General features: G+C 45.5%; 1 protein-coding gene across 2 annotated transcripts; it reads right to left on the reverse strand.

Moving 5' to 3' along the window:
- Positions 1 to 10,153: 10,153 nt before the first annotated feature.
- On the reverse strand, positions 10,154 to 11,658 carry LOC127756908 (uncharacterized). Of its 2 annotated transcripts, none has more exons than XR_008013330.1 (2): positions 11,243 to 11,658; positions 10,154 to 11,159 (listed from the first exon to the last, which is right to left on the reverse strand). XR_008013330.1 is itself a non-coding variant. In XM_052282291.1 (2 exons), the coding sequence occupies exons 1-2, from the start codon at positions 11,445 to 11,447 to the stop codon at positions 10,849 to 10,851; spliced, it is 483 nt and encodes a 160-aa protein (XP_052138251.1). In that variant the 5' UTR covers positions 11,448 to 11,658; the 3' UTR covers positions 10,154 to 10,848. The 2 variants fall into 2 exon arrangements, 1 of the variants encoding a protein (XP_052138251.1); XM_052282291.1 differs by having other exon boundaries at positions 11,276 to 11,658.
- Positions 11,659 to 12,698: the final 1,040 nt, after the last annotated feature.

A 12,698-nucleotide genomic window follows, 5' to 3' on the forward strand; every position in this document is an offset into this window, starting at 1 on the left:
CCTGATAGGTCATTTTCGGTAGTTGGCTTTGCTGCTGCACTGAAATCACATGCATTTGATGGTTCTAACTATAAGAGGTGGAAAGCACGTACACTATTGTGGTTGACAGCGATGCAATGCTTCTATGTTTCACGGGGTAAACGAAGTGAACCACCTCTCTCTCCTGAGGAAGAGGTTAAGTTCGAGGCTTCGGATTGCCTGTTCCGTGGAGCATTGATCAGTGTACTCGCTGACAACATAGTGGATGTGTACATGCACATGCCTTCCGGGAAGGACATGTGGGATGCACTTGAGGCCAAGTTCGGAGTTTCCGACGCCGGCAGTGAGTTGTATGTCATGGAGCAGTTCTATGACTACAAGATGGTCGATGACCGTTCTATAGTAGAACAAGCTCATGAGATTCAGATGCTGGCTAAGGAGCTTGAGAACAACAACTATGAGTTGTCGGACAAGTTTGTGTCAGGTGACATTATTGCCAAATTGCCACCTTCTTGGTCGGACTTTGCCACTTCTCTAAAGCACAAGAGACAAAAGTTCAGTGTTTCTGATCTTATTGGGTCTTTGGGTGTTGAAGAGAAGGCGAGGGCAAAGGACAACCGGGGCAAAAAGGTTGAGGGGAGGTTCTAGTGCCAATATGGTACAGAAGAAGAACCCTCATGCATCCGACAACAACAAGAAAGTCAAGCCTGATGTCAAACCCAAGGCTACAACCAATTTTAAGAAAAAAGGCAAGGGAAAGGCAAAGGGAGACTGCTTTGTGTGTGGCAAGTCTGGGCATTGGGCCAAGGATTGTCCTAAGCGCAAAGACAGAAAGTCTGCCAACATGGTCATTAGCGAGAGTGGAGGAACATCAGCGTATGGTAAAATATTACCTATAGTTCTCTCTGTTTTTCATTCACCTGATTGGTGGGTTGATACTGGTGCTAATATTCATGTATGTGCTGACATTTCTCTGTTTTCTTCTTATCAGGTCGGGAGAGGTTCCTCCTTGTTGATGGGAAACAGGTCGCTTGCGACTGTTCATGGTGTTGGTACGGTCGATCTGAAGTTTACTTCGGGAAAGACCGTGCAGCTGAAGAACGTGCAGCATGTCCCTTGAATCAAGAAGAATCTTGTTAGCGGCTCTCTATTGTGTAGAGAAGGTTTAGACTTGTGTTTGAATCCAATAAATGTGTCGTATCTAAATATGGAACTTTTGTTGGAAAAGGTTATGACAGCGGAGGCTTGTTCCGCTTTTCTTTGGATGACATGTGTAATAATCATAATGTTGTGAACCATATTAGCGACAATGATGAGTCTAATGTGTGGCATTCGCGACTCTGTTATGTGAATTTCAGTTGTATGACGCGCTTAGCTAACATGAGTTTAATTCTAAAATTCACTTTAGTCAAAGGTTCTAAGTGCCATACTTGTGTTCAATCGAAACAACCTCGCAAGCCTCACAAGGCATCTGAGGCGAGGAATTTGGCACCTCTAGAACTTGTTCATTCCGATTTGTGCGAAATGAACGGCGTGTTGACTAAAGGGGGAAAGAAATATTTCATGACACTGATTGATGATTGCACTAGATTTTGTTATGTGTATCTATTGAAAACAAAGGATGAAGCATTGCATTACTTTAAGACCTATAAAGCTGAGGTAGAAACCAACTTGAAAGGAAAATCAAACGGTTGAGGTCTGATAGAGGTGTGGAGTATTTTTCCAATGAATTTGCATCCTTTTGCGAAGAGTTTGGAATTATTCATGAGAGGACGCCTCCCTATTCACCCCAATCAAATGGGGTGGCTGAAAGAAAGAACCGTACTCTAACTGAGATGGTGAATGCCATGTTAGACACTACGGGGCTTTCCAAGGAATGGTGGGGTGAGGCAGTTTTGACTGCATGTCATGTCCTGAATAAAATTCCAATGAAGCATAAGGAAGTGACACCATTCGAGGAGTGGGAAAGGAAGAAATTAAATCTCTCATACCTACGAACATGGGGCTGTTTGGCCAAGGTAAGTGTACCTATAGCCAAAAAGCGAAAACTTAGACCAAATACTGTTGATTGTGTGTTCCTTGGTTATGCTATTCATAGTGTGGGTTATATATTCTTAATAGTAAACTCTGGAGTACCCGACATGCGTGTTGATACAATTATTGAGTCCAGAGATGCTATATTCTTTGAGAATGAATTTCCCATGAAACATACACCTAGCACTTCTAGTCAAGAAACTGTCATACCCCATGAGCACTTTGCACCGATAGAACACAATGATCAAACGCCTGAGGGAAATCCTAAGGAGGACAACATTGTAGATACTCGTAAGAGTAAGAGACAAAGGTTTGCAAAATCCTTTGGAGATGACTACATTGTATACCTCGTGGATGACACCCCAAGAACCATAGAAGAGGCATATTCGTCTCCTGACGCTGACTACTGGAAGGAAGCAGTACGCAGTGAGATGGACTCGATTATGTCTAATGGTACTTGGGAAGTCGTTGAGTGTCCATATGGGTGCAAGCCTGAAGGATGCAAATGGGTTTTCAAGAAAAAGCTTAGGCCTGATGGTACAATTGAAAAGTACAAGGCAAGGCTTGTGGCCAAGGGTTATACCCAAAAGGAAGGCGGGGATTTTTTCGACACATACTCACCAGTTGCTCGCTTGACCACGATTCGATTACTACTTGCTCTAGCAGCCTCTCATGGTCTTCTCGTCCATAAGATGGACGTTAAAACAGCTTTCCTAAATGGAGAGTTGGAGGAGGAGATCTATATGGATCAACCAGATGGGTATGTAGTAGAAGGTCAGGAGGGAATGGTGTGTAAACTGTTGAAATCCTTGTATGGCCTTAAGCAAGCACATAAGCAATGGCATGAGAAGTTTGACACCACACTTACATCTGCTGGCTTTGGTGTGAGCGAAGCTGACAAATGTGTGTACTATCGCTATGGTGGGGGAGAAGGAGTGATCTTGTGCTTATATGTCGATGACATATTGATCTTTGGAACCAGCCTCAATGTGATTGAGGAGGTTAAGGACTTTCTGTCCAAGGGTTTTGAAATGAAGGATTTGGGAGAGGCTAATGTTATTCTTAACATTAAGCTACTAAGAGGAGCTGAGGGTGGGATTACACTTGTGCAATCCCACTATGTGGACAAGGTTTTGAGTCGCTTTGGATATAGTGACTGCAAGCCAGCTCTTACTCCTTATGATCCCAGCGTGCTATTAAGGAAAAACCGAAGAATAGTAAGGGATCAACTGAGATACTCTCAAATCATTGGTTCATTGATGTACTTGGCGAGTGCAACGAGGCCTGACTTCTCATTTGCTGTAAGCAAGCTGAGCCAGTTTGTCTCAAATCCGGGAGATAATCATTGGCAGGCTTTGGAAAAAGTAATGCGCTATCTAAAGGGCACTATGAGCTATGGAATTCACTATACCGGGTACCCAAAAGTACTAGAAGGGTATAGTGACTCAAACTGGATATCTGATGCTGATGAGATAAAAGCCACAAGTGGATATGTGTTCACACTTGGAGGTGGCGCTGTTTCCTGGAAGTTTTGCAAGCAGACCATCTTAACGAGGTCAACAATGGAAGCAGAACTTACAGCACTAGATACTGCTACAGTTGAGGCCGAGTGGCTTCGTGAACTCCTAATGGATTTGCTGGTGGTTCAAAAACCAGTGCTAGCTATCCTAATGAACTGTGATAATCAAACAGTGATTATTAAAGTGAACAGTTCAAAGGACAACATGAAGTCATCTAGGCATATCAAGAGAAGACTGAAATCTGTCAGAAAGCAGAAAAACTCCGGAGTGATAGCATTGGACTATGTCCAAACGGCTAAAAATCTGGCAGGTTAGTTTATCAAGGGGCTACCACATAATGTGTTAGACAGTGCATCGAGGGAAATGGGCTTGATACCCACCTAAGGTTGCACAATAGTGGAAACCTGTCCATTGTGATCGGAGATCCCGTGAATTTGGATGGTGAAACAAACTATTGTGTGAATGAGAGAAGAGACCCTTGAAAATGGCTCATTTTCATGATGTACTTCTCTTCTTTTCTGCATGGTAGGATGGCTCATGCCTTAATGTGATCCGAGTGGCTTTTCTAAGCAGAGATGTTGACCTGCAGAACATCTCAAAAGGAACACACCTATATGAGTTTGACTGCTAGTCACAGTCTATGAGATTTGGGCGATCTCTAGATACTCATGAAAAGGCCTGTAGTTTGACTTATATGCTCCAAACAGAGGGGATGCGAACGGCAGCCCAGTACCAGTCAAGGGTTTGAGTGAAACCTAATCACACAAGACTGATAATTCAAGGCATAGTCCATTGTTCAGTTGTGGTTTGATGTAGCTCATTTCCTAGATGGAAGTTCAACTTAACAGTCTCCACCAAAACACTGGTATATCAAACAGTCACAACCTTGAGAACATTTCTTATGAGCCTTGAAACTTGGTGGGGATTGTTAGAATAATTGGGCTAGGCCCGATTTATTCTATTAAATCTCAAAGGCCCATAATAAATGTTAAGGATAATAATACCACCTCAGGAATTAAACGAGGAGTATCTCAACTTAAATAGGGAGTTATTGGAGGCTCCCTGTTGACCGGATGAGGTAGGAATCGGAAAGCCACACGCGCGCGTTGAGGTGGGCGTGGGCGAGGGCGTGGCGTGCGTGCGTGCGTTGCGTCTGCCTGCCTCTATCCTTTTTGCAACGGACCGATCCCACGATCCCACGATTGCCTCCGTAACGGCCAGGGCGATTCAATTTCAATTATCGCGTCGTTACTGTGGCAACTGGCGGATATCACTCCTACGATATAAGGAAACCGCTAATCCAATCAGATCTCTCTCGCTTGCTTTCCATCTCTGGTGTTCTTCCTCCTCCGCGCGCCTGTGCTGCCTCTGTTCTGCCTCTCTGCTTCTGATCGCTTGCGCGCACGAGAGATCGGAACGAGCAGGGCCTCCGGAACCGCACCTTCGCCTGAGATCTGCACCGGGTAGGTGGGTGATCAGGTTTTTGGGGAGTGCTTCCGCACGACTGCTCTCGACTTCTGCTCTATTCGTCATCGTCTCGTCATCCACCATGTCTGCAACTGGAGCCGCCGCCGCCGCCGCTGCCGCCGTCCCTGGAGCCGCCGCCGCCGCCGCTGCCGCCGTCCCTGGAGATGGCGCGCCGGGAGCCGGAGCCACTGCAAATGTCAACGTCAACGGAGGCAGTTCTGCCTCACAATCCAGCGGAGGGACATTCTCGGGGTATATCTTTCTCCTACTGTTAACTCATTCTCTGATACATCTGTTAGTCGTGTTAGTCGCAATTCTATTACGTTCTTGGTATGTTCATGATGCTTATTATACATTAAGCATGCTCCTGGTTATATTTGATTTTATCACTAGATCACCTCTACATTGTTCATGCCATAATTATTGTCTTAATATTTTAGATTAAAATATGCCGATATAAGACTATATTTACAACAATACATCTATCTGTTATATACTAAAGTCCATTAAAAATCGTACAAATGTTCTTGTGACATCTTATGGTACTACTACAAACGATCTAAACCGTCATGTGACGTTCTAATCTCTATCTGTACTATTATAAAAATTTAAGGTGTTTTTTCCAAGGATTTTTAGTACGTCACTAGGAGATCATGTCGGACACAGTTATTGTAAACTTCAGACGTTCCCGTTTCTTTCCGTTTTTTCGTCTGTTGGAATCGCCCGCGTCGGATGTGAGAATCATGGAGCGAAGGAGACAACCCGGCTGCTCACGAAGATACAATAAAGTGGCGAGCCCACAGGCCCCAGCCCACCACCGCACGGCCCCTCTAGGTGATGAGCGTGTACAGGTAGGCATTGAGGCTTACAGCCGGCCAGCGATATTCAACGGAGAGGTGAATCAATCTACTCATTTATCCTTCTTCGATCCATTGTGCCTTGGGTTGTGTTTGTATGCTCGGTGTAGATACCATACTTCTGCAGACCTGGCTACCAGTTCCAGCCCATCTTAAATTCAGGAAGTTGTTGCGGTGCATATCGATATATCTATATACCTAATAAAAATACGCAATGACTCCGGTGAAAATTTTCGTCCGTCCTCACCTAAAATTTTTTTCGTTCGTAACATCTGAGTTCAAGAAACAAAATCATCCAGAGTCTGCGTCAAATAACACAAAAAAATTAAATCAATTCGTGTTACATCCCAAATACATGAATTGAAAAATGGCAAACGAAGGAAAAAAACAATCGAACAAAAATCTAGCCACCGGACCTCGCCGGAAACACGAGTGATACGAGTTTGCCACCGTGGAGCTCGAAGCCACCGTCGTCGCCTTCGAGCTACTGCCACTGCCTCCCAAGGCCAGATCCGGTGAGGAGGAGGCACGGAGTGGCCGCCGGTGGTGGCTTGGTTGAGTTGTCACTGCCGCCCGCCACCGTCTCCCAAGGTTAGATCCGGTGAGCCTCAAGCCTGATTTGGCGAGGAGCGGGTAGCATTGGCACCCCGACGAGGAGGAAAGGGGCTAATTGTGGGGAGAGGGAGAGCACCGGTGAGGGGAGGGCGAGGGGGAGCAGTGCCGCCCGTGAGGAAAGGGGAGGGAGGGGGAGAGGCGCCGCCAGTGGAGAGAGACGGCCCACGGCATAGAGAGAGCGGTGACGCCAATGGGGGGGACAGGGAAGGGAAGCACCAAAGGGGGAGATGCGGCCCGTCATGAGGGTAGGGGAGGGGAAAAAGTGAATCTAGGTTATGGTTTTTTGCGCATCGGCGGTTTTGATGGATTCGGGACTGATTCAAGCCGTCCATCAAAATGAACGACTCGATTGATCCCGCGTCAGGCCGATCTCCATCCCCGGGCCGTAGTGGGCTGTGCGCGTGAATGCCCTAGCAAGCCAATGGGGTCCAACGGGGTCTTTTTCTAAAAAACTTTTTATTTCTTCAGGAATATATTTTCTTAAAGCGCTCGTATCATAAATAAACTATACCCTAATATCTAATATTTTTATATATTTATTATAATTTTAGTTTTCACGTTGCAACACACGGGTATTTTTTCTAGTAGATTAAAAAATCTAGCCCTCGATTTTCATTTAAATAGGTGGGTCCTTTTTTCAAACTGTTAGATTAAATTGATTGAAGAATTTAGTGCCTTTGTGTCCTCTCTCTCTCTCACGTACGTACGTACGTCTCCCTCTCCACACGTATGAACGTAGCACTCACCAATTTTCCTTTCCATTTACCCCTTTATTTTTTTTATTTGAGATACCCCTATCTATATCTATATACCTAATTAAAAAATAGGTAAAGCTTCAGAAACGGAAAAAAAAAAAGAGAGAAAGCTAGCAAGCAGCCCAACCAAAGCAGCAGCAGGCCGGCCCAACAAAAAGCAAACGCAGCCTAGCAGTCAGCCCACATAGCAAAGCAGCAGCCCAGTACAGTACTGTGCGATACTGTAGCAACCAGGAATAAGTTTACTTTAGGTCCCTTAATTTATAATCGAATATGAAATCCATCCCTAAATCAAAATACCATGTATACCTCATCCTTTAACTTACAATACCGACAATTTCAATTCCTCGGTAGTACCGTGGCTAGTTTTAACTGACGTGGCAAGTGAGCCCCACATGGGTCACATGTCAGTGCACAAATAATACCACCTTTTGCCTAGCTTGGGCAGCACTAGCTTAAATAGAAGGTTTGCCCGAGGCTACTACACCAAAAAAGGTTGGATCCACGTCTACCAGGAATCAGATAAAAATAAGGAGCAATTTTATTAATTTAAAAAATAAAAAATCACATGTATTTTTTTAAAAAAAAAACATGTGATCACCAACAAAATGAATTATTTACTACAAAATAAATTATTTTTAGAAAATAGAAAACAATCACATGTCTTTTTTTTTAAAAAAAATGTAATCACCAACAAAATGAATCGTGTTTACATCCAATTTTTTTTCTATTCATTGTATGATTTCCGTCAAATTTTTTGAATGAAAACGATTATGCGATTGGAGTGCAGTGAGGTTGATCTGATAGATAGCGAGAAACATTTCTTATACTATTGCTACTCTTTACAATATGTCAAAAAAAGATGTTTATCAATATCAAGTACCAAAAAATAACCATGCATTGCAACCAACTCATAATAATACGTCACAAAAGTCAATACCTTTTGGGTTACAAACTTTAGTCTATAATACATAATTTTATTTTAAAGTGGTATTAATAGTTTTCCTATAATCATCCATGTCAATGGATTTAGATCAACAAATAATTATGTCATGTTAGCGTCTTACTTGCACCGGAAAGATTCGATTTGCTCCTACACACCCATTGCTATTGTTTTTTTATGCTTCACCCAATGCAACGCATGGGCATTTTGCTAGTATAATATATGTATATTACCTTTATTTTTATGTTATTGAATTTTGAATATATTTTTTATCATTTGTCTGACTAAACATACGTAGTTATAACTTATTTTGTTGCGATTTTACATTGATGACTTAGGTTGGTTATGTTTTAGTGCAAAATACATTGCAATGGATGACGTTGACATGTAATAAATAATTCCATAATATCTTATTAAAAATAATTCGCATCATATTTATGGTTTCAAATATTACTTAAGAAATATAAAACACTAATTTTAATCTACGTATGTAAAAATGCAAACAATATAATTAGTCGTGTGATTTCTCAAGTAGATATGGCATAAATTTTAATTTGGGTGAGATTAAGATTCACAGATAGATTCCTACGAATGCTTCTAGGCCGCCATGTGTCCCACTAATAAATTAGAAAAAATCATAAAAATTTTAGGAAAAAATACAAACATCTATCTAAATATTTTCATTTAAATCGGTAGGTGTAACACCCTGAAAATTTTGGTTTTAAATTTGCAAAATTAAAATTCAGGTTAATCAAAAAAGTCTTTTCCAAAATCTGTCGTGCTGGATTTTATTGGATTTCACTTCCCATTTTCTATTGCGCTTGGACCACGAGGATGAAAATCTAGGGTCAAAATTTATTTTAGATTCAAATATTATTTGTTAAAAGAACCATGATTATGGAAAATATTAATTAAGAAAATATTTGTAAATACCATTTGTCTTTCTAAAAACCCTTTTCTATGAATTAGAACCTATTTGTGGTATTTGTTTTATAAAGAAAAACTAGAGTAAATTTACTAGCAAAACGCTATTTATGAACTAAAATCTTAAAAGAGTTTATCTCAAAAATTCACGGAAAAGTCTAGTTTTCCTCCTTGGAAGGCCTAGCCCATCCCACATAATGGGATTGGTGTTAATTGTGTGCATTTACGCGTGCCCAAGATCTTGGTTAATCCATCCATACTTGTGAATCTCGACTCTTGTCGTATTTCCTCCGGATTCAAATTCCGTTGTTCGATCCTCCCCAATCGAACCCGTCCCAAACCGATTGTTCCAGTGTCTGGAATTACTCGAACCCAGTAGTTCTTCTAGAATCGCCTATGAGGGTAAAATCCCTTCTAGGTTCTCTCAACCCTCCTATACAATTGCTATACCCCCGTCCTTTCCTTGAACCGTTGGGATACCATAGTTAAATTGATCCACCTAACATATGTCTTGATCCACCTAAAGGATGTCCTCCCATGGACATCCTTCCTCGTCCCCTCTCCTTTCTGACATTTTTGTCAAGCGCTTGGATGCTAAGCGAATCGAAGTCCCCAAAACCCCTTTATTTTGTTGCAATATTGTTTCTTTCCTCAAACCCGTTGAACACTAAGGATGAATCCAAACCCGCTTCGTCTTTTCGACTCAGCCTCCCTCGGATTCCCTTCTCCCCTTTTTCCCTCTACTCAAAACTCTCGAGTCTGGCCTTTAGCTTGAAACCTTAAAACCGTTTGACATATTTATCTGTCGTACATAAATTCAAATATCCACCGTTCTCTATTTCTACCTTTGAACCTCACCCCGTTGAATGGTGTTGTATGCCATACACTGCTCCTAAACCTATCGTCTATAGCACCCCTACCTCTGAAACCCTACCGCAACCAATGGATTCGTATGCCAAGCGTCGTTTCGAGAAATCGTCGATATGGTCGTCTTTTCGTCCAAGCGGTCGCAAAGAAATCTTGAGTCGAATTCTTAGGTGGCTAAGTGGCCGAATCAAATCCGATCTTTCCAACCCAAATACCCAATTAAATAGTCCGAGTACAGAGCCAAATTAAGTGTCAAAATATACAGCTGAGAGTCCATATACACAGTCCAATTACAATTATACACTCCCATTACATGTTTGCAGTCCATCTACAAATTTCAATTACAATTGGAATGTACAAATTCTATTTCCTTTTTCCCTCTCCCTCAGCCCAGCTTTCTTCCCTCTGTCGGCCCAGCAGGAGGTCTGCTTCTCCTCCCTTTCCCTCAGCCAGGCAAAGCCAGCACGCACGCAAGGTGTTGGGTGAAATGCCTGCAAGCCATGCCATCCAACCAAGCCACAGCACGTGACCCTACCAACTCGAACGAATGTTGGTGTCGGCCTTCAAGTCGTGGGTCCAGCCACGACAACCTCTCTCCCCTCTGCACCCAAACATCCAGCTCACAGGAGCCCTCCCCAAAAATCGGCAACACAGTGAGAGGAAGCTCACACCGAATGCAAAGCCGAGTACACACCGAAAATGGGAGAGCAAGCGCAGCATGAAGCTTACCTTATACAGTACTCCTCCCTCTGTGGATGTCGACCTCGTCGCCATCCATCCCATCCGCCGCCGACACGTGCTCGGGGGAAGCCTTTGACCGACGGTCACAACGCCGCCTCCCCAAGCCGCTACTCCTCGTCCACACGCTCGTCCTTGTCCTCCACTGCTCATAGACGGGCGTCCACGCTGCACGCCACCACGCCGCCACTGTGCCCCACCGCGATCCTTCTCCTCGAAGCCATTGGCATCACAAGCAAAACCAACGCCAGGAGCGACTCTTCCTCCTTGTGCCGTTCTCTCCCCTCCGCCGCCAGCCACCTCTTTCCCCGCGCGAGCTCCGCCTCCACGGCCACGCCGGCCCGCGCGACGGCCTCCCCTTCCATCGTCGCCGCCGCCGGCGGCTGCCTCCCCAACCGGCGCCCGACCACCTCATGCCCGGCGCAACTCCCCCACTTCCCTCCTCTGACTGGCGCTGCCCCTGCAACTCATTGTGTAGCAACGTTTGTTCAAATATATAACAAGTAAATCTAATATAAAACATATGCACGTGTGGTTGATTACATGGTTATATCTGAGCTATTGTCTCCTCATCACCTTCTTCCCCATCCACCCGACCTTCTCCCCCATCCACCCGACGCCGCCTGGCCGCCCTCAGGTCGCCGCCCAGCCGGGAACGGCCGCGCCGACGCCGGCCGCTCCGAGCACCGCCCACGGCAGCCTTCTTTCCCCTGCCGCCGAGCTCCTCTCTCCCCACCTCGCCGGCCATCCTCCCTCGCCGCGCCGCCGTGCCGCCTCCTGCCGCGCCGCTCGGCCCGAGCCGCCGGCGCCCCAGCCTCCTCTTCCCCACCAACGCCGCTCCCTCTCTCCTCTCTCCTTTCCCCCACCGCCACCCTGTGCCAGGCCACCATCGCCGGCGCCTGTCTTCTCTCGGGCGCGCGTGAAGGCAAAGAAGAGAACGAGAGAGAGAGAGAGAACACAGGAAGAATCGGGAAGAGGGGAAGAAACCGGAAAGAGAAGAAAAGGATAAGAAAAGGAAAAAGGGAAGTGGCACCCACAGCGGGGCCCACTGTCTTGACTCATCTCGGTGGAACACTTTGACTCACCAAAAGTATCACTACCCTCTTGCTCGGCTCCACTAAAAGTTGGAATAAGTTCACTTTGAGTCTCTCTATTTGTCTATTTGTCGCCCAGTCTGATTTTCGTTCTTTAATCGTAAAACCGGTACGACAGATCCTTAAACTTACAAAACTGTTAAAATAAGGTCTCTTAGTAGTATTTGACCCCGGTTTTGGGTGAGTTGGTGCCTACGTGGCTAGTTTAACTCGGTACGTGGCATTGACGTGGCGCTTACGTGGTAATTTGATCCGAAAAATAATAAAACCTATGGGACCCACCTTGTCAGTTTTACACAAACAATAATAAAAAAAATGGTGGGGCCCACGTGGACCCCACCTGTCATCCTCATTACCCTTCTCTCTCATCCTCTCTCTCCCTCTCTCTAGCCGGAGAGACGGGGCCGAGTGGTGCCGACAGCGGAGTGGCGGGGAGGAGTGGCGGCGGCCGGAGTGGGGCTGGGAGGAGCGGGTCGGGCACCCGACGAGGAGGCCAAAGAACAGGCGGTGCGCGGCTAGGGCGACGGAGGCGGCCGCCGCGGCGCCGCACGCCACGACGAGGCACTCCTGAGATATCTTCCTGATGGCCCTCACCACCTTTAGCTTCCTTGCCACCTTCCTGTGGCTCGACTTGATGCCGCGAAGAATGGACGAGTACATGTCGTGGACCCGCCGGAAGCTGCTCCGCGTCGCTGAACGGGTTGCTCCGCACGACGGTGGCAGCGCCGCCGTCGTCGCTACGGCGTCATCGGTGGCGGCGACGCTATCGGAGATGGTGGCGAGGAAGCAGCCCATGGATATGTAGTTGCTCTGTGCGTTCTTGATGTTCGTCAGGAATTGCTTGCAGATCTCAGACGCCTCGTCGCTGAAGTTAAAGTAGCCCACCATCGCCAGCTCGATCTCTG

The sequence above is a fragment of the Oryza glaberrima genome, chromosome 12, assembly GCF_000147395.1.
Source record: "Oryza glaberrima chromosome 12, OglaRS2, whole genome shotgun sequence".
Taxonomy (NCBI): Eukaryota; Viridiplantae; Streptophyta; class Magnoliopsida; order Poales; family Poaceae; genus Oryza; species Oryza glaberrima.